We start from the raw sequence: 20199 nt of genomic DNA on the forward strand, positions 1-20199 counted from the left end.
CCCTATCATCCATATCCAAATAAAAGCACCCTTCTCCTAGGTGACTGGTACTGGAACCATGGTGCCCGCAAGTCACAGGAAAACTTCCGCATGCTTTGCGACATATCGGTGAACAAGGCTTCTCACCAGCTGATGTCAGCGGCGCAAACTGGCGTAAGATTGATGAATCACTTGTCACAGTGGGCGACAGCAATGGCAATAGCTCAGACTGGCTGGACGACGGTTGGAGGACAAGTCCAGTCACTATTTCTGTCCCATTCCACAAGAGAATGGCAGATCCAGGTCCAAAGGAATTCATTACTGCCGACTTTCACTATCGCTCCATACTATCTGTCGTTCAAGAAAAACTTGCTAATGAACATGAAATGGACTCTTTCCACTATGTCCCCTATGAACTTCACTGGCAACCTGAAGGCCGAGATGAGACACAACTTTATGGTGACCTATATACATCTCCAGCATTTGTTGAGGAAAATCAGCGCCTACAAGACTCCCCTCCAGAACCTGGGTGTGATCTGGAGAGGTGTATACTAGCACTGATGTTCTGGTCCGACGCAACACATCTCACGTCGTTTGGCAATGCAAAGCTGTGGCCTCTATACATGTTTTTCGGCAATGATACAAAATACAGGAGATGCAAGCCTAGTTGCCACTTGTGTCATCACATTGCATACTTCCAAACAGTAAGCATTATTCCCACTTGTTTTTTACTCTCCGAACTGATATATCTCCTGCCCATGTAGCTCCCAGATTCATTCAAGGATTTTGCAAATGCATTTGCGGGTGGCAAAGGAGTTAATGATGCTTTCAACACACACTGCCATCGGGAGTTCATGCATGCACAATGGACCATCCTTCTTGACAAGGAGTTTATTGAAGCTTGCAAGCATGGCCTTGTAATTACGTGTTCTGATGGTATAAAACGGCGTTTTTACCTTCGCATCTTCACATATTCTGCGGACTATCCGGAAAAGTAACATATTTTCTTTCTAATATTATAATCTTTCACTTATATGGTATTAGGGTTCTTCTCACTAGCATCAGGAACTTGGGAGCTTGCCCATGTCCACGATGTTTGATTCCAAAAGATTGTATTCCAGGGATGGGCACAAAGCAAGATATGAGACAACGAAAGACATTGGCACGAGTAAACAATTCTCAATATCAGCGGAAGGTAGACATAGCACGCAGTTTGATTTACGAGAAAAATCATGCAGTAAACAGCAATGCAGTCGAAAGACTACTAAAGGAGGAGTCTTTGGTTCCAACGTTGGTATGTCCAACACTTTCCTTGCATATAGACTTCACTCAAATGGTATTTTCATTCTAGAATGCATTTTCGGCTGCGCTTACACCCCTTGGAGTCAACATTTACTCTCTTTTTGTCGTTGATATTCTGCATGAAGTTGAACTGGGTGTCTGGAAAGCAATATTCATTCATCTCATTCGCATTTTGGAGTCACATGGTGAAGGATCGGTTCATGAACTGGATCGAAGGTATGCCAGTTATTCTATTTTACTTTTCAGAGGCTAATGTGCTGGTATATGTAATGCTAGGTACCGGAACATACCACCATTCGGACAAGACACAATCCGAAGGTTCTCAACAAACTCGTCCGAAATGAAGAAGATGGCAGCCCATGATTACGAAGATCTCTTACAGGTATAAACATTTGTACTTTCTCTTTTCAAAGCATTACTTATGGCACTCTAGTGTGCTATACCAGCTTTTGAGGGCCTCCTACCCGAGCCGCATAATAAAAACATACTCAACCTGCTATTTATTATGGCACAGTGGCATGGTCTTGCGAAGCTGCGAATGCACAGTGATGAAACTTTGGAATTCCTTGATCAAGCTACGACATTGCTCGGACACCAACTTCGCAAATTTCAGCAGGAAACATGTCCCGCTTTCAACACCAAGGAGCTTCAACGTGAAATTGATGCCCGAAACCGACGCCAGGCCAAGCAGCAATCAAGTAGTAGTAATGCACGCGCACCACTGTCAAATAACAACGCTCAACAACCAAAAGCATTTAATCTCAACACATACAAAGTTCATGCCCTTGGTGACTATGCTGCCACCATTAGAAGACTAGGCACAACAGATTCGTATTCCACACAAATTGTGAGTCAAAATTTTCCTATTTTAATACTGCAAATACTGCAAGCTCACAAATATTGGGTAGGGTGAACTTGAACACCGCACACCAAAAGCATCTTATTCTCGTACAAGCAAAAAGGTGTTTATCAAGCAAATTACAAAGATTGAACGACGTCAGGCTCGGCTCCGAAAAATCCATCTTAAATTGCTGAGTAGACAGCATCTAGATGAGAACATCCCCGCTTCACCTGAAACCCATCACCATATCGGAAAGGCACAGAACCATTCTATTGACATCCAGGGATTCTTACAGAAACGAACAGGCGACCCCGCTATCAAGGTAAATACATATATTATGTCTATATCTACCACATGTGACACCAATGTGCAGGAGTTTTTGACTAAACTCCGAGCGCACCTTCTTCCACGACTGAAGGTAGCTCTCCTCACAGACCAAAACAAGCCTGCCGCTACAAGCAGTGAAACGGGCACTTTTGCGGGAGATAACGCATTAGATGGAAGCTACATCATTTTCCATAATAATCGTATCTACCACCACAACATCATCCGCCTCAACTATACAACCTATGACATTCGATGGGCGCAGGACGTAGTGAACATAAACACATCACACAACAGTATTATGATGCTCTCTGACCGAACTATAGACTCTGGCCATCCGTTCTTATATGCAAGGGTCCTAGGAATATACCATGCAAATGTTATTTATGCTGGACCTGGAAGTTACGACTACCAAGCTCACCGCATGGAGTTTCTCTGGGTTAGATGGTATGAGCCTCTCAGAGACAGTGACTGCAATACTGGCTGGCATCGTCGTCAGCTTGATTCATTTCAGTTCCTGCCCACTGACCACCAAGATGCATTTGGCTTTGTAGATCCAGCTGATATACTTTGTAGCTGTCATGTTATCCCCCGATTTTCAGAAGGGCCTTTGCATCCGCATAGGATTGGTACATCACTCTCTGCGAAAGACTCGGCAGACTGGAAGACATACTATGTGAATAGGTGAGCAACATTTTTTGATTCACTATGCCAGGCTAAACATCTAACAATAATAATCTACAGATTTGTTGACCGCGACATCATGATGCGCTATTATTATGGCTATGCTCCTGGCCACTTGTACGCTAAACGCTCACGAGGAAATACTGAGCCGCCCTGTGGAATACCAGATGAAATCGCCGCAGCAACAGTCACAGATCCTGCAGATGAAGTTTCCAATCATGCACGCCAATCTGAAGCCCCGGATTTGCTTGGTTCGGATGCAGAAAACCATGAATATGAGGGCCGAGCCTCATCAGTGAGTGAAGATTCTCAATCAACCTCCTCCGACTTGCCTTCAGAAGAGGGAGATCAAGATGATGGATTGCAGGTCTACGGCCTCAATGATGAGAGTGACAGGAATTTTGATTAGGAAATAATGTTTACTTACAATATTTTTTATGCTATGATGTCTTTGTCTGTTAAATTGCAAGTATCTACCGGTGGGATCAATGCACACATACATCACACCGATAATTACAGAGGCAGACTAGCAAACTGGTTGTATATTAGAAGGCTAGATAAGCTCGCATGATAATTATACTATTCTATCCGACTACCCAACAGTGCCAGTAGTGTATAAAAGCTGATACAACTACATCAATCTTACTCCCATATTATAATCATAGATATGACCTGACAGTCGGATGCAAGACTTGGGACGGATTATAAACTCCGCCTGGTAATATCAGCACCTCACCATTTTCCTGATGTCCTTCCTCTTTACACTACCAATATCCTGCGAGACCTATCAACTAGTTCATTAATCCACCGTGTTATCTCCTCCCTGTCTTTCCGCATGTCTTAGCTCGCGTCGCTAGCTAGTTTTTTTTGATGTACACTCTTGTTTTAACTAGTACCAGCAATCCAGTCATTTTCAAGTGTCTCTAGCAGACTCTAAGTAGCTCTACTGACAACTATTTACGAATGTGTGAAATTAGAGGCTCTTAGAGGCCTTTGATCTGGTTGTATATTGATAGCTCTCTCGTAGAGTCTCGTCGAGATTTTGGCTGTGAATTAGTGGCTTATAAAGGCAAAATTTACTACTACTAGGTTCCTCTACCTGCCACTCACAGCCTCTTGTCACTTTTGACTGGGGTTAAGTTCGAGCACTGGCAGGTGCAAGTCACTGTCGGCCAGCGTTATGCAAATGCAAGGTGTAGAACTATGGAGCCTAAGCTAATCACTCGTCGGTTCAGTAGTTTAGATTCAGTGTCATCAGCATATGCTGTTTTCAGCATTGATTTTCCTCTGATATAATTAACCTATGACCCCAGTCAGTCGGTGGTCCCTGCTACTTGCTCCAACCGTTACACCAATAGTTCCAGATGGTACCTCCCATCTTTGAGTAACGACGTTCCAAATCGACAAGTCATATTGCGACAGCTCCATAGAAACTTCTCGAGATTCACCCGGATTGATGAACACGCTATCGAATCCTTTCAGGATATACGGTGGTGATTGACTCGAGGCTGGAAGAGAAATGTAGAGCTGTGGAGTCTACACGGGATTTAAACCTCTAGATAACGAACATAAAGAACGAAATCACCGTACCTCATGTCCTGCAATGTTGCCAGTGTTTGTGAGGGTAAAGTTAACAAAAACCACCGGTGCATGAAGCCTTTCCAATATAGTAAGTACACAAACTCGTTGTAGTACTTGCAAACTCACGATGGATCTAGGGATGAACCAAAACCATAACTTGGTCCTGGGGCAGCACCAGAAACGGAGCCAGAGACAATAAGATCCGAGTATGAGAATGTGGTATAGGACAAGCCAAATCCGTATTCGTATCGAGGGGTTATATTCGCCTGGAAAGCATTTTCAATTTGAAGGAGGTAAAAAGCGGGTAGGCACGTACTTCATCAAAATGTCGGTAATCAATAAATAGACCTTCAGAATATGGAATTTCAAGGATGCCTATAGGTATACTGGTATTAATCTGCGCTGCATAGTCATCGATACTCTTGCCAATCGTGTACGGGAGTCGCCCACTGAAGGAAGGCAACTTTCACTTCGGTTCCTCTTCACAGTTGGCTGGACATACCTCGGATTATAGGCCCCATAGAGAATATCAATCAATGAGTTACCTTGAATGAAATTAGTAAATCTTCCCGCCAAACTGACCGAGTCATCAAACGCACCAGCTTCTTCGCCAGGGAGTCCACTCCAAACCTAAATCATATACCTCTGAGCAATGCTAACAGAATGGTCATCAATATACTCACCAAACCAGTCACTATCGCAAAACAGAAGCATCGTTTCAAGAAGGGACAAAAACTGCAACCAACAGCACTCACCATTGGGGTTGTCTATCCACGCCTCAACCACAATAGGTCCGACGGTATTGACGACTACAATTGTGTTATTGTTGACACTGGCTACCTTTTCAACAAGAGCATCCTGCAATCAAACAGATTAGGCTTTCATAACCAAGTGGAAGCTCGTGCGATTTACCCCACTGTGCCATGCCTGAAGGTTATTGCGGTCCCCTGCATTTCCTTCTACAGTCAAAGACCCTTCACCACTATCAGCTGTTATGAAAACGAATGCTACATCCTTTCCAGAAGCTGTATCTGCGGCTGCATCCAAGTCGAAATCGTCCAGCGATGAATATACTTGTGTTCCATCTAGGCTAGAGCGATTTGTTATGGCATCTAAAGGCTATTGGGGAAATATGTCAAATTTCAAGACTATGAAGGAGACAACTTCACTAACAGTGATGAGATAGGGATAATTGGCGGTTCTGGAACGAGAAAAACAAGTATTCAAATTATTTCCTTGTATGTTTCATGATGTTAATAACACTTACCCGCTTCCCCATCCCATTCCAAGGATACCGATATCACAGCCTTTAGCTATACAGCTGATTTTCCCCCAAGATAAGCTCTCAGTGACACTTAGAAACTGGTTTTTATAAACTCACATATTTGGCCCTAATGGATTCGGTCCCGCATCATTGCCTATTAGAGACCCAGGTCAGCTGCATGGCATTGACTAAAACCATATCCTTATAAAAACCTATAATTCCAATTGTCTTGGGTTTGTTGAGAGGAAGTGCATTATTCTCATTCTTCAAAAGGACAGTAGATGCGGCCCCAATGGTCCTGATCAGACTAAACAGCCGTTGCCAATCGTAAATACGATGTGCCTAAGAAAGGGAGTCGTCACCCTTACCTTGCATGATCACCTTGCACATTGACGTGTTGATTAACAGAACTCAATGGATCCTTGGAATCAAAGTTGACGGGAGGGTAGCCTTGCTCTTGTCCCAACAGATACCTTCGCGTTAATAGAACCTAAAGCCGAGTAAACAAATCGTACAGTAAAACCACTTACCATCCGGCCAGAATGCGTGTTGCCATATCCTACATACAAATTAGAACGGCCCACATGATTGATTACGAAGTATTACTTACATCGACTCGAGATTCGGGCACAGTGCCTAATTGTACAGCGAGCACAAGGGATTCTCCAAACCAGCTATACGTACAGCTTCAGGTTAATACCCACTGTTTATGAACCACTGTCTTATCTCACCTGACTATAGATCCAGGGAATATATCACCAGGCATAGTCATCTGTAATCAACGTGTTGGCTCAGGCTCGATAGAAAACAAACAGAAATCTAACGTCCAGGCCGTCATTTGCAGAAGTCGTGGAAGGAGTTGCCGTCCAGTCTATGCCAGGCATACTAGTCAGTGTATTGTATCTGATGAAAGAGGGTCGACATGACAAACCTGACATAACATCTGCGTTACACATAGGATATGAGGTAAGTAACCGTCGTATCGAAACCACCCATTCAACTTACATCCTTGAAAAGCTAGTTCGTATTTGAGTAGTCCATTGAGCGTTGCATTATTTTCACAAGCGTATGTCCCATTTACTTGAGGAAAAAAATTAACATAATAGCATCCGCATCAATCCAATGTCCATCACCTTGATCTATATGTGAGGATACACTTAATATATTGGGATACATTGCCTTCAGGGGAGACAAACTTACTGTAACTACACATGACCGCTGCAACGTTAGCTTGTACGCTGCGCAAAAACTTTGTTTTTGATTAGTTCGTCTCGATGTCAACAATATGAAGAGATCGTACCGGATGCAAGTAAATTTCGTGTTGCTACAAATTTCCATCAGTCATCACGTCAACGAATTCATGTTTAGGTTATCTATACCGTTCTAAGAAATACATATGAGTAGAATATCAAAACATAGACTGACGAACCAACCTATCATCAACGTTGGATGAACTTGACATCCTTGAATGTTCTTGTTCACTTCGGAAATACATTAGAACATGAGTATTCCGGTGGCCAATAATACTTGCTAGTCAATAAAGTGCTTTGCCACAGCCTGCACTCCTTGAGATTGGATGCCGGTTATTGTCTCGAAGGCACCTTCACCTGAGAGATATGGGTCGCCACCGAAACTATACCAGGCGTTCAGACCTTCAGAGCCTGCATGGTCACAAAACTGTCTGACGTACCCTTCCCAAGCACGGCCTGAAGCGGGAGCCCTCATGAAATTCCTGTCCGAGGTGTTATCCAAATATACTTCAGAAGGATAACAGGAAAAAACTTGCATCATGGGTCCTAGTTGGATGTTTACACCTTTGCCACGAAATTCTTGACCCATGGCGACCCCACGCTGCCTCATGAGGGTGCGGTTGAATCTAAGCAACCATTAGTAAAGAGTAGTCTCATGTAAAGCATCACTGACGTCGCTGCAACGTTGATGCCTCTGGAATACGAATATTTAGCAGCGACATGAGTAGTATGACAATAAACTCACGCAGGGAAAGCGGACGAGTAATCTGTATCTTTGACGCCAAGTGCGCTGTCTAGTGGCAAGGGAACACCTAATATTAGCGAAATTCATGTGGGGAAAGCACTAGTAACCTTCGAGACATAATCCGGTGAAATTGATTGCGGGGATGGTAGGAATATTTCCGGTACAATATCCTAGGTGATCATCATTCGTTAGAGAAATCACGGAGCTTATGTATTTTGATTCTAACCTATGAAAAATCCCATGCCTAAAGATCGACGACATGTTATCAGCTATGTCCATTTCAATATGAAACATCTTCACCTGTAGCCAAACTAACTTTGTCGCTCAAATTCAATAGGGCAAGGGTACTTTTTGCCTTGAAAAATAGAAGACATTTTAGATTGGAATGAATGAACACCAGATAACGCAATAACATGCCTTTGCATATGCAGCGTTCCATTCTGATGAATTGACTTGTGCGAGATATTAGTGGGTTGATGATATAACTAGTGTATAAAGACCTTGCATGGGCACTTACCTTGAGCGGAGACGACTGGTAAGAGAGCGATGGCCGCTGTCACTACACTAGAGTAAGAAAACTTCATGATAGTAGGAACCCAAGCCTGAGCAAGCCCGATTCTGCACAGTGGGCCGGTTACCAGGCTTTATATGGGCGACGGATTGAGGTTGAGCGCCTGTTTTCAACGGTTATAGTATTCACACCAAAAACTCAGATATGTACGTATAAGTAGTTCCTGCATGCAAAGACAAGGCACATGGTCAGCGCAGCCGCGGCATTAGGAAGGTCTGCATGCCCGATTTACGGACTGACGCCAGATGATCAGTTGAAGGCTTTCTACTGTTTGGTCGCCCAGAAATCAATACTGCCAATGTGTCCGCGATCGTCACGGAGTGATTGGACTCTGAACAGGAAGATAATGGTGATTTTGAAGGCAGCAGCGTATTCGTTGTATGGCAGCATGTTATTTGCAAGCCCAGCCGTTCCAATCGAAGCCTATGTCACTCGTGGATGTAAGCTTAAAAAAAGAAAGAAGTCTGAGTCTGGTCTAGAGTCACTCGTCTGAGACTCTGACTCGGAGGCAACCATTCAAATTTCAAAATATTCAGATCGAATGTGTCAATCACGTGACCATCCGTAAGTATTATACTTCCGTCGTGAGGCATGGCGTAACATTGTGTCTCACTACAGTCGACTCCCCATAGCAATTGGTGGACGGGTAGACGTTTAGAATGCGTGGGTTATTGTTATTAGGGAGTCGACTGTAGTACCAACGCACAATACTTTTAATAGTGCTGTGCGTTATCTACCGACGCGTTAACCCAGCAGAGATTTAGTGAAATGAGTGGGCAGAAAGCGTGATTCCATCAGGAGCACAAATATCACCAGAGTGGTTCTACTGGCGAATCCTTCCAGCCTCGTGCCCGAGACTCCCAGTATCCACCAATATATCTCCACTCATCCCCGACTTGCTTGAACCACCTCGGTTTCCTATCAGCACCACGCCTTCGCCTTTCTCTCTGCAGCTCTTCTACTCTTGTCTTTTCGCTTTCAGCCTTGTCTATATCACCTTCTTCAAGAGCTCTCACATCTGGCCGGAACCTCGAATCTGAAGGCGGAAGTCTCCCCTCCAAGTCACTCGTGATTTCGTTCAGCGTCATTCCGAACAAAGTGAACCCATAGTATTCCGGCGATTGTTTTGGAAATGGGGTTATACGCCAAAGAACGCGAAGATGGGAGGAATCCAAAGCTTGCGCTATCTGCTCGTCCCATTTTCCTTCTATACGGGCCAATACCGTTCCGGTTGACGAAAGGACGGTTCCAGAAATTTCATTGGAAGAACCCCAGTACCCGCTTTGTTTGAAATCGATGACGCAGCTAGATCCGTCGACTGTATTTTTTATGTCCATCTTGCCGCAATGCTCTAGATACTTTGTGCCCACCATGATATTCCTCATGAACGATGATGGTTTATTCCTGATGCGGTTGTTAAATTGAATGAAAGAAAAGATTGATATGCTCACCATTCAAACTCATCTCCTTGAATTTTGAGGTAGGTAGTACCTAAAGGAATAATCTCTAAACTTTTTCCTGTAAAATTGTGAGTGCGTTAGGTAACTTCAAGAATATTTGGCAGATGCAACATACCCCAAAATTTGGTTTTACCCGCGGTGGTTGCATATAACTCCCATCCGTCACCCTCAGCATGATAGGCGATGACAACTGGATTATGTTGGACTTTTTCTGCTACGAACTTCATTCGCACGTCCTCAAACGTTTCACCTAGCATCGGGTTACTATTCCAAGATGCAGCAAGTCATAAATATGCTCATAGCACGAATGAACAATCATACTAACAAGCCTTTCCTACTTGATCTGTGCTGTGTATGAGCGTATCCAGATATTGCATATGCAGCGACGTAACACATCCGGTCAACTGGATTGGTCGCTTCAACAGCCTGTCGAAGGAGATCGCAGTATTCTACTTCCTCAGCACTACGCTGCAGAAGCGTAAGAGGCTCATTGAAAGATACTGGAAAAGCGATAGCAGAAAGATCCTGGGAAGAAACATCAATTCATTTTCTTTACATGAATTGATCATCTGTCTAACCTTTCCAACATTTTTTTTGAGCATAGAAAATAAACTTCCTTCGTCGCCGACAGGCCCAGACGGTAGATGGGTTCTCCTAACTACCTCTCGTGCTTTGATGGACGGATCCATTTCGCCAGATTGTTGAGGAGTCATAATTTCTTCCTCGTGGGTGTCTTCACTAGAGTCAGAATCCTGTAAGCTACTATCAGATTGTAACACAGGGCCATTTCTCTCTTCTTCTGGGGTCATGTCCTCCAAAAAGAACTCTTCACCGCCATCTTGAGCATCAAACCATTCTATGGGAGTGCCATCACTAAGGCTAGTTGCACAAGATGCCCGCTGAGATAGCCTGGTTAATGGAGTGGATAGTCGGGAATATGAAGTAGGTTCTTCCACAACTTCTGCTGTGGAGGGGAGGGGAGAGCCACGGGCTGTGGTTGGGGTGGTGTCACTGAGATGTAGCGGTTGTAGTGATTTCAAAAGTGCAGCGTGCTGTGACTTCAGAGACCCCAGCACCTCATAAACCCGTTGTAAAGGTGAGTGAGGTAAGAAGTCGGAGTTCATGTAAGAAGAGATATTATCGTGATGGTTTGCGCCAGCTGTGTACAGTTGAATTAACGCCACATCACTGTGTACTTGGGGACACGTACACTTTTTGAATATGCCAAAAACTGAACCTGCATCCTTGTGATGATCCTTATGCCTTTCCTTTTCTAGTTTGGACTTCGAGATGGAGTGGTGCTTCTTCTGGCTGTCGTCGGTTTTCAGAAGAGCAATGGCACTTTCTAGTTCGGTTATGGACTAGTCACATTAGCTATCTGATCGCACACATTCAAGTGAAGAAAGTACATACTAGACCAATCTCCTCTGCAATCGCGCCTGACTTATACCATTGATGCTGGGGGAGCCGAGGAGTAACTCTTCCAAGAGAAGACTTCCGTCCATCTGAATTGATGAACTTTCTGCGTATAGTTATGATTGAGTATTCACAACAAGTCGACAATTGTCTACACTCCATTCGTCACCTGAATGCTGTCATCCATGCACTGAAATCTTCCATACTGAGGCATTTGATGTGGAAAGTTGCATTGCTGGAATCTATGTGTATGTCTCTCCGTCCAGCAGCAGTGGAAATAGCAGCTTGAGGAAGGAAAATCTGGTCACGAGTCGGACGTTTGGGATCGATAGAATAAGAGAGTATTCCTGACTGATGGAGGACAAAATAGCGGCGCGCAAAGCCTGAATCCATCAACTATAAGCTCAACTGCGGATGGAAAAATACGACAACGTATCGTTACCCTGCATCTTTTTTCTTCTCTTTTTCAAAACCCATCCTCTATATATTATGTCCTGTTCTGGACTGGGAATAAGATGTGGTGGATGCTTAAACGGTGACATTCCAAGTGCTCGATGAGCCTATAGATACCGAGATGTCAGTAACCTAAAACATAAAGCAGATAAGCTGAGAATGATTTGCTAGGACACAACTTCATACGATGTATAAACAAGATCAGTGGTTCCGAGAATTTATCATGTATATAGGAATGAAAATGAATGGACGCCTGCAGATGGCGACGTAGATAAGTGAAATACGGAGAGCTTGAGAAATGATGATGAATGTGGTTTGATTAACAGCATTGGTCGGACTCGGAAAGCTTCCGATAGCTCCCGCCACCAGACACAAATATAATCAAAGAACACGTCCCACTCGTGAACCGAGTCACGCGATTTTGCTTTCACCCCACATCCCTAGTCTTCAGCTTCAGCCGTTTCCTTAATCATCTGAATAAATATCAAGTAATTTTCTATCTTGAATAATGATGCAGCCAACGCCAGCACCATCGTCTCTTCCAGGATCTCCAAAGGGCGATGTCAATTCGGTGGAGGAATCAGTCACGTATCCCGCTCCACCTCAAAACAACGGGAGCGCTCCTTTCTCTGTTCTTGCTGGTTTGTTCGAGAGATTATCTACTGAAAGAAAACCGGAGCGAAGAAGAAAGTTGTTGGATGCCTGGTTCAACGTATGTTTGCCTCATCACCCACCCACTTAAACTCATCAAGCAATGATGGTGGCCACTCCACAGCACTGGAGAGAAGAAATAGGCCATGACTTATATCCTGTTCTACGCCTCATTTTGCCTCAGGCGCGTCCAATTGGTATGGCCTTGCTATCATCATTCTGAATAGTTATTGCAGAAGGACCGAGAGCGTGCTGTATATGGCCTCAAAGAGAAAAATCTGGCTAAAACATACATTAAACTAATCCCTCTTGGTATGAGAGATCCAGATGCTATACGCCTGCTCAACTGGAAGAAGCCAACTGAGAAAGATGTTCGTATATGCACATGCCAAGCTGCACTGTAATGATGAGTTCCTACGGCCTTATAGAAAAGTTCTGGCGACTTCCCCAATGTCCTTTATGAAGTTGTGAACAAACGGTCTTCAGTCATCGAAGGCTCTCTTTCAATCACTGACCTCAATGAAATACTCGATGAGCTGTCTAAAAATCTAGGCAAACAGTACGCATACATGTCCCTTTCAGACATTTGTACCCTGATTTTCGGTTTAGGGACATCCAGTCAAAGATATTGCAACGAGTATACAACAGAGCAACTCCCGAAGAACAACGTTGGATAGTAAGAATCATCCTAAAAGGTACCTTCTTAAAAGCTATATTTGTCACTGCTGGTGCTGATTTCGTCTACTAAGACATGGTGATATCCGTCAAAGAAACAACTGTTTTTGGGGTTTTGCATCCAGATGCTCAGGACCTATTCAACACTTGTTCAGACCTTAAGAAGGTTGCCTGGGAACTATGGGATCCCTCTCGCAGACTTAAAGCCGAGGTAGGATCTTTCAGTCGAGGTAGAAGAGAACTGCAACGTAATGTTCCCGTTCTGCATTTTCAGGATAAAACTATACAATTATTCCGTGCCTTCGCACCGATGTTATGTAAAAGGCCAACGCGCAAGATTGAAGAGTCTGTGAAAGAGATGCAAGGTCGTAAGTTCATTATTGAAGAAAAACTTGATGGAGAGCGCATACAATTACACAAGCGCGGAAATGAATATTTCTACTGTTCAAGGTAGGCGTTTTATACCTTCCTGGATATACACTAAGTATTCCGTGTTCCTCAGAAAAGGAAAGGATTATACCTACCTGTATGGCAATCACGTCGGGACGGGTAGCCTGACGCCTTTTATTGCTTCGGCTTTCGACGACCGGATAGAAGAGTAAGTCCTGCTCTTCCCAGTACTTTGATTTAGTATTCAAAAGGAAAACAACGCTGTATAGTATAATTCTCGACGGCGAAATGCTGGTATGGGATCCCGTTTCAGAGCGCAATCTTCCTTTCGGTACTCTCAAAACAGCAGCCCTCGGTTTGTGTGGATCACTTTATTTTTATCATATATTTACATCTTTATATATACAGACAAAACTAAGAGGGAACATAATCCCCGGCCATGCTGTGAGTATAAAATAGTGATACGCACGGTCTCAACAGGACTCAATCTCTTTTCCCTTTCAGTCAAAGTATTCGATCTCCTTCATTTAAATGGCATGTCACTTCTCCAGAAATCTCTCAAGTTCCGCAAACGCAATCTTCGTGCATGTATTAAAGAAATCCCTGGTCGCATTGAGTTAGCCGTAGAATTTGAGGGTAAGACTGCGAAGGATGTCAGAGAGAAAATGGATGAAGTAATGGCAGCAAGGGGGGAAGGTTTGGTCATCAAGCATCCAGATTCTGAATATGTCCTAAACGGTAGAAATAAAGATTGGATCAAGGTACTGTAACATAGTTTTTAATGGGGACGTCTCTCATTTTAGACAAACCTAGGTTAAACCGGAGTATATGGTATGTGAATGATAATATAAAATAGGGACTAAACAAAACTCGCTTATCTAACAGGACAATATGGGCGAGACTGTTGATGTGTTGGTTGTCGGTACGCCTTCCATAGCTGGAAAGTACCCTCCTTCTGATATCTCAGCTAGGTGGTAACTACGGAAGTGGAAAACGTTCTGGTGGTGTTTCTACTCTCATATGTGCTGTTCTCGACGACCGGCATTCTTCCAACGACGACGAAGAGCTCAAGTATGTCAAAACCTCTGTGCTAATTATTTACACTAACGGTCTTGCAGATATAGTAGTTTTGTTCGCATAGGGTCTGGCTTGACCTTTGCAGATTATATCTGGGTGCGCCAGAAACCCTGGAAGCTTTGGGATCCCAATTCTCCCCCTACCTTCCTGCAGACTGCGAAACGGTCACAGGATGACAAGGGTGACGTATATCTTGAACCAGAGGAGTGAGTGCCGAGACAGTCAGGATGAGTTGTAATGAAGTAGCTACTTATGTGCTACTTGTTAGTTCATTTATGCTGAAGGTTAAGGCCGCTGAAATCACAATATCAGGTGAGCGTTAAAGTATAGCTCGTGATGGTCCGAAGTATCAGACTATCGATTCCAGATCAGTACCATCTGGGTTTCACAATGCGCTTCCCTCGTGCGCTTTCTATCCGCGACGATCTTTCTATCGCAGATTGCATGACAGCAACTGGTGAGTCATTTTTTTCTCCACTGGAAATATTATAGTCCAACGGACTGGACATCAGCTATCCTGGAAAATTTACGAACTGAGAGAAAGAGAAAAATGGAGAGCGACTCCAGGTACGTTGTTCACACACATTTCTTGGCAGTACTTTCAACCTTCAACGGAACAGTATGAGCAAGAAGAAGAAAAGCAAAACGAAAGTTGCAAAGGTAAAATCTTCTGGCTACTTATTGGCACGATATCTGATAGGCTTCAGCCTTCCATGCTCCCAGAATATCAAGGGCTCAAGCTCAATTCAATTGAAATCGAGTCAAATATATTTGAAGATATCAAGTTTGGCAAGTAACTGTCTTCTGACTATGTCATCATATTTATCTAGATAACTAGTGGTATCTTCGGATCCGAAATCGAGGACAGGAGACCATGACAAAAAGGAGCTGATGAAGATGTAAGTACAGCGTATGTGACCATTTCATTGACTTATGTCTTTCAGGATTCATGCCAATGGTGGTAGCTGCGCTCAAGTAGTTACTAATCAACAGCCAAGCATGGTGATTTACGGTGGTTCGACAACACGTCAGTTTGCATGTTGATTATTGTTCTTGTATTTGTGCTCACGTATACGTCCAGCATACGATATTAGACTTTTGATCAACAAAGACACTGTTGACATTATCCGGCCACAATGGATCGTAGACTGCGTTGCTCGCGGGGAGATTCTCCCGCTCAAGAAGAAGTATGCACATGATCTAGTCTCTAATCTAGGTGAAGAGCTCATGGTATTACTCACAGGTATTTTTTCCACGCAACGTTCGATCGCCAACAATCTGCGGATTACAACCAGCCCGATACTGATGAAGACGAGGATGAAATTATGGCCGATGAAGAGGATGCTAGTTTACGTGTTCCCGTGACCCCTGATCTGAAGGGGCCCAAGGTAGAGGAAGCTGACGACATAGATCCCTCATTGGCAGACTGGTTTAAAGTCGGAGCAAAAGCGCCTGAAGATAGCGCCACCGAATCAGAAACGGATGCCGACTCCGTGAATGACGATGTGAATCCTGATGAGGATGAGGACGACTGGTTTAAAGTTAAACCTGAAGGAAGTCTCATTGCAGACAAGAGCGTTATAACAGATGTACGTTGGGCTTTTATTTCCTGTTATGTTTTCTGAGTTTGCTTTCAGGTGCCGGACTCAAGCGCTCAACCCAAGGTTTGATGACATTGATAATTTGTGAATCTTTCTGACTGCGATACAGGATGAAGATGTTTCAATGGGGGCAGATTCCGGTATGGAATACGACCCCAATTTAATCTTTAGATACCTGTTCGTAATGCTTCTTGAAACTTTCTTAGTCTTCTGCTAATTGTTGGCCAGATGCTTCTACCTCGATTCACCGGACAACGCTCGCAAACACGGAATGACGGTGCGAGCGAAGCATGAAAAGGATGTCGCTCAGAGGTTTGTGGCAATAACTCGCTAGTTTAAGTGCAAATTCACACCTCAAATTGATAGTTTCGTCGACATCTCGAAGATGATTCAAGAAAATGGCGGACAAGTGGTGGACCTTGACGACCCCAAGCTCACACATATAGTAATGGATAAGCGGGATGATTCCCGTCGTGTAGAGCTTATTCAGCGCACGTTCAAGTGAGATTAAGGATCATTAGTATGTTACTCCCGACTGACATTCTTTGGAGGCCAAAACGACGTCGGTTGGTTATAGCTGGGTACATCCAAGCCTGCCTAGAGGAAGAAACTTTGTTGGACGAAGAAGGTGAGCCGATCGATCATCACTTAGAGTTATTGCATTTTGCTTATGCCTTCTTTACAGAGTTCACTCCATAATGTTCCGAATCGGTGTGGACAATATAATAATGATAATTTCATATCTATGTATCTTTACAACTTTCAACGTGAAGGTAGTGATAAATTGCATAATGACTCGGATGATAAACGACTGCGGAGGCCCCAAGAAATTTGGAACGAAACTAACACAAAAATACTGATGTAGCAAAGCCCAAGCTTTTCTACATGGTGGTGCCAATGTTAGATACATTTGAACGAAATACGAAAAAAATCATCAGTCCCAGCTGACCAACGAATAATAGGCTACATAAAAATATCCTGCATTTCATAAAGTCGCAGCGCACGCAAAATGTCACTTTAGCCCAATTATCAAAACCATCTCGCCCATTTTCCTGGGCTAGGCATGCTAGGACTCTCATACAGCAATCCTTTACGGCCCTCGAACAGCCCTGCTGGACTGTCCTGTCCGCCCATCCGCGCCCCAAGAGCGGACAGTTCTTCGTCAAGCATCGCGCCCGGGTCATAAGGATCAAATATAGAGCGAGCGCCCGGCGTCCGGAAGGGAGACTCGCTGATCGATGGCGGACCTGGAAAGACTAGTTTCCTCGGTGTGAGCGGTGGGAAAAGCGTTGAGCTATCCCGATCTTTGTGGTGGTTGTGGCCACGTTTACGTGTCGGCGTGCGTATATTTTCGCTGTCCAGCACAGCCGGATTGATCCCGTCATCCTGCCGGAACGATACGACAGGCGGAGGGTCGAGATGAGATTTATAATGTGCGAGACTGGGTGATGGACTCATGTGCAGGCCCTTGTGGGACAGTGGTGTACGAAGAGGCGAAAGCTGGAGGACATTGCTACCGCTGGGGTTACGCTGAGGGGTGGAAGGGCGTGGAGGGGGCGTGTGGGGGCGTACGAGAGAGGTATCGGGGGGTGGGGGTGGAGGAGGTTCTTTGCTCGGTTTCTGCCTTTTGGGCCTTGTCTTTCGTGCCAGAGTCGGCGAGATGGGCATAGGTGGAAGGCCCATGGGCTTCTGTCGAAGATATAAAACTATTCAGCGAATGTCAACGAGACGTACAGTAATTGGTCAATTACCTTTGGAGGTGTTTTCTGCACTTCAAGTTGTCTCCGCTTACCCTTATCGGGCTTCTGTATATGTTGAAGCATCATACTTGGCTCTAAAGTCTCGAGAGATGACGCTTCTGTCAGCACTCCATTTTGAGTGGCGTCTGGTGGGGGCGTAGATACTATTCGCGGGCTCATTCTGTTCCTGGAATCGCTCTGCCTCACGAAGTCTTCACTGAGTAAAGCAGGACTAGAAGAGCTGTTTAAATTGGGTATGAGCGAAGGCAAAGATGAAGAGGGAGGGACAGGAGATGTCTGAGGTGGTTCGGAACTTTTGATAGACGAAGAGGGAGGCAAATATGACGGATGGAGAGTTGCAGACGTAGATACAATGCGATGATAACCAGAAGACGGTGGAAGAGGAGGGAAAATGACATCAGCAGGCATTGTGACGCAGCTGTCATAGTATGGCTGATGGTGAGCTGCAGGACGTGTAGGAGGGAAGAGAGGTAATAGGTGGGATGGCGCAACAAGAGGAGGGAGAAGAGAGCCTGGATTCGACCTTTCTTCTGCAGAGTTTTCTGCAGCTACAGCAGCAGCTTTCTTTGATTTCTTGGCCTTGCGTCCAGAACCCGAAGGTGGCTCCTCCGCTGGCCGCTTTTTCGACAAAAGCTTCTTTGATCGGTCGTGCTGCATATCTGCACAGAACTCTTTCCTAAATCCACCATTGGTAAAGCATTCAAGGTCGCAATCCCATATTGCCCAGAGCGTGCGCCCGATGGAGCGGTCGCGCGGGACTTTACGGAAGCATATGGTAGTACTGAGGACATGACGGATAGAGTTCATCCAAGTCGTCTCATTGCGCTTGAAGTGAGGATATACTATGGTGATCCAGTCATAGATTTCCTGAAGTGTCAGGCGGTGCTCTGGCGAGGACAGAATCGCCTGTCCGACCAGCGCGGCGTATGAAAGATCAGGCTTAACAGATGAATACGGGCCTGGAGGGAGAGTATAAGGAAGGGTATCGTATTCTTCCTCGTCCGGAAGAGGGCCCATGGGCCCCGGTGAAGATACAATATTGACAATACGCTTGGTAGATGGAGTTGCATAAGGTGACGACTGAGGCGGAGAAGAAGACGGAAGGGGTGACTTGTAATAGTTATTTCGACGCGGAGTTATGGGATTAGGACTTTTGGTAGCCTGAACTGTGACAGTGCGCGTGCGTTGACGCGTTGGGGTGGGCGAATCAGGTCGTGGGGTGAATGTGCCCTGCGAATAAGATAACGATCAGTATAAGGAGCATAGGTACTCGAGGCAATCCAAACCTGTCGTGAACGTGAACGTGAGGAAGGCGGTTCAACTTCGTCATAATCTCTATAGTATTTTCGGGGTTGCGGGGTGATGGGAGGCAGGGGTAACGTATCCTGCCACCGCGCGATCAGTTAGGCGAGGAAGCGATCTTCTGCGAGATACACGGCTCACATACCTGAGGGGTAACACTGCGTGAAGGGTCTGAAGATTCTACAGAGGGAACGCGTCGAACGTCGCGTGATTTCATGAACGCATCAAGACTGACACCGGCGCTTCCGGGAGAAGGCGAAGGTGCATTTCTCTCTTTTTCTTTTCTGCCTCGCTTTTCTCGCTTAATCTGGCGGCTTTTTCTTTCGATAACCATTTCCATGCTATCCATGTGACGGAGTGGTATGGCGGGTTCTGTTGGCTCGGCCTTGACTGGAGTGGAAGGAGGAGGCGGTGTCGTCGATAGGGCCGACGCGTTGATGAGCGAGTTGGAACATGAGCGCGAGCGTGTTCTAGATGACGAGGAAAATAAATCAGCCTTTGCGTATTGGCTATCTGATGTTTCAGATGTCGTAGTAAAGGCGCGCAAAGACTTCGCATCTTCTGCGGTAAGAAACTGGCGCATCTGGTCGCTATGCTTGATCAAGTCATTTCTAGTCAAGCCCAAGGACTGCAAAACCTGGGATATTGGAGAAATGGGTTTCGCATGGTGCGCTGCCATGAGGGCGCAAATGAGAGAGAAAAAAGCAAAGGGATGGAGATGGGGATGAAGGGGGGCGTGTGCGGCGGGGGATAAGAGACAAGAAAACAAGTATTGACTTATGGACACACGGGAAATGGAAGCGTCTCAGAAATGATACATTTATTCCGGAGTTCTAATTATACATCCCGGCACATCCACGAGAAATGTAGTCT

At 44.9% G+C, this 20199-nt stretch overlaps 5 protein-coding genes across 5 annotated transcripts in view; 2 read left to right on the forward strand and 3 right to left on the reverse strand.

Annotated features, from left to right (window-relative positions):
• The window catches only part of SERLADRAFT_373275 (uncharacterized protein), a gene marked incomplete at both ends in the record, with an annotated part of 4450 nt that extends 807 nt beyond the window's left edge, over positions 1-3643 (forward strand). Inside the window, 10 exons of the mRNA XM_007322400.1 lie at positions 73-683; positions 744-973; positions 1024-1273; positions 1331-1497; positions 1558-1663; positions 1715-2128; positions 2190-2444; positions 2496-3130; positions 3191-3247; positions 3601-3643. Of these exons, the coding sequence (XP_007322462.1) occupies positions 73-683; positions 744-973; positions 1024-1273; positions 1331-1497; positions 1558-1663; positions 1715-2128; positions 2190-2444; positions 2496-3130; positions 3191-3247; positions 3601-3643 (2768 nt within the window). The remainder of the gene's footprint in view (positions 1-72; positions 684-743; positions 974-1023; positions 1274-1330; positions 1498-1557; positions 1664-1714; positions 2129-2189; positions 2445-2495; positions 3131-3190; positions 3248-3600) is intronic.
• A 722-nt stretch (positions 3644-4365) lies between these two features.
• On the reverse strand, positions 4366-8632 carry SERLADRAFT_452594 (glycoside hydrolase family 3 protein; the record flags this gene model as incomplete). Its single annotated transcript, XM_007322401.1, has 31 exons — positions 4366-4666; positions 4721-4787; positions 4838-4977; positions 5028-5160; positions 5214-5256; positions 5311-5341; positions 5395-5405; positions 5467-5569; positions 5624-5830; positions 5885-5912; positions 5979-6032; positions 6093-6129; positions 6188-6282; positions 6344-6448; positions 6506-6534; positions 6586-6649; positions 6707-6747; positions 6800-6846; positions 6951-7055; positions 7176-7224; positions 7276-7299; positions 7405-7456; positions 7507-7608; positions 7666-7707; positions 7762-7851; positions 7899-7919; positions 7971-8019; positions 8078-8140; positions 8271-8325; positions 8388-8422; positions 8488-8632. The coding sequence occupies 31 exons, from the start codon at positions 8552-8554 to the stop codon at positions 4427-4429; spliced, it is 2229 nt and encodes a 742-aa protein (XP_007322463.1).
• A 416-nt stretch (positions 8633-9048) lies between these two features.
• SERLADRAFT_363401 (uncharacterized protein) lies at positions 9049-12182 on the reverse strand (the record flags this gene model as incomplete). Its single annotated transcript, XM_007322402.1, has 8 exons — positions 9049-9945; positions 9993-10059; positions 10117-10265; positions 10327-10526; positions 10580-11264; positions 11587-11800; positions 11860-12002; positions 12057-12182. The coding sequence occupies 7 exons, from the start codon at positions 11957-11959 to the stop codon at positions 9351-9353; spliced, it is 2010 nt and encodes a 669-aa protein (XP_007322464.1).
• Positions 12183-12378: 196 nt separating this feature from the next.
• On the forward strand, positions 12379-17407 carry SERLADRAFT_452596 (uncharacterized protein; the record flags this gene model as incomplete). The annotated part of the gene is made up of 30 exons (XM_007322403.1): positions 12379-12582; positions 12646-12705; positions 12758-12892; positions 12950-13080; positions 13131-13216; positions 13271-13407; positions 13471-13646; positions 13699-13794; positions 13856-13941; positions 13995-14030; positions 14091-14347; positions 14400-14417; positions 14472-14508; positions 14558-14657; positions 14705-14869; positions 14932-14975; positions 15031-15120; positions 15176-15230; positions 15284-15323; positions 15371-15452; positions 15502-15562; positions 15608-15690; positions 15745-15850; positions 15907-16252; positions 16301-16327; positions 16374-16441; positions 16493-16576; positions 16631-16765; positions 16816-16892; positions 16950-17407. 30 exons carry the CDS (start codon positions 12379-12381, stop codon positions 16961-16963), a joined length of 3036 nt encoding a protein of 1011 aa, XP_007322465.1.
• SERLADRAFT_441842 (uncharacterized protein) lies at positions 17294-20005 on the reverse strand (the record flags this gene model as incomplete). Its single annotated transcript, XM_007322404.1, has 4 exons — positions 17294-17953; positions 18016-19254; positions 19311-19409; positions 19472-20005. 4 exons carry the CDS (start codon positions 20003-20005, stop codon positions 17294-17296), a joined length of 2532 nt encoding a protein of 843 aa, XP_007322466.1.
• Between the last annotated feature and the right edge of the window lie 194 nt (positions 20006-20199).

Source organism: Serpula lacrymans, assembly GCF_000218685.1.
Source record: "Serpula lacrymans var. lacrymans S7.9 unplaced genomic scaffold SERLAscaffold_13, whole genome shotgun sequence".
In the NCBI taxonomy this organism is placed as follows: domain Eukaryota; kingdom Fungi; phylum Basidiomycota; class Agaricomycetes; order Boletales; family Serpulaceae; genus Serpula; species Serpula lacrymans.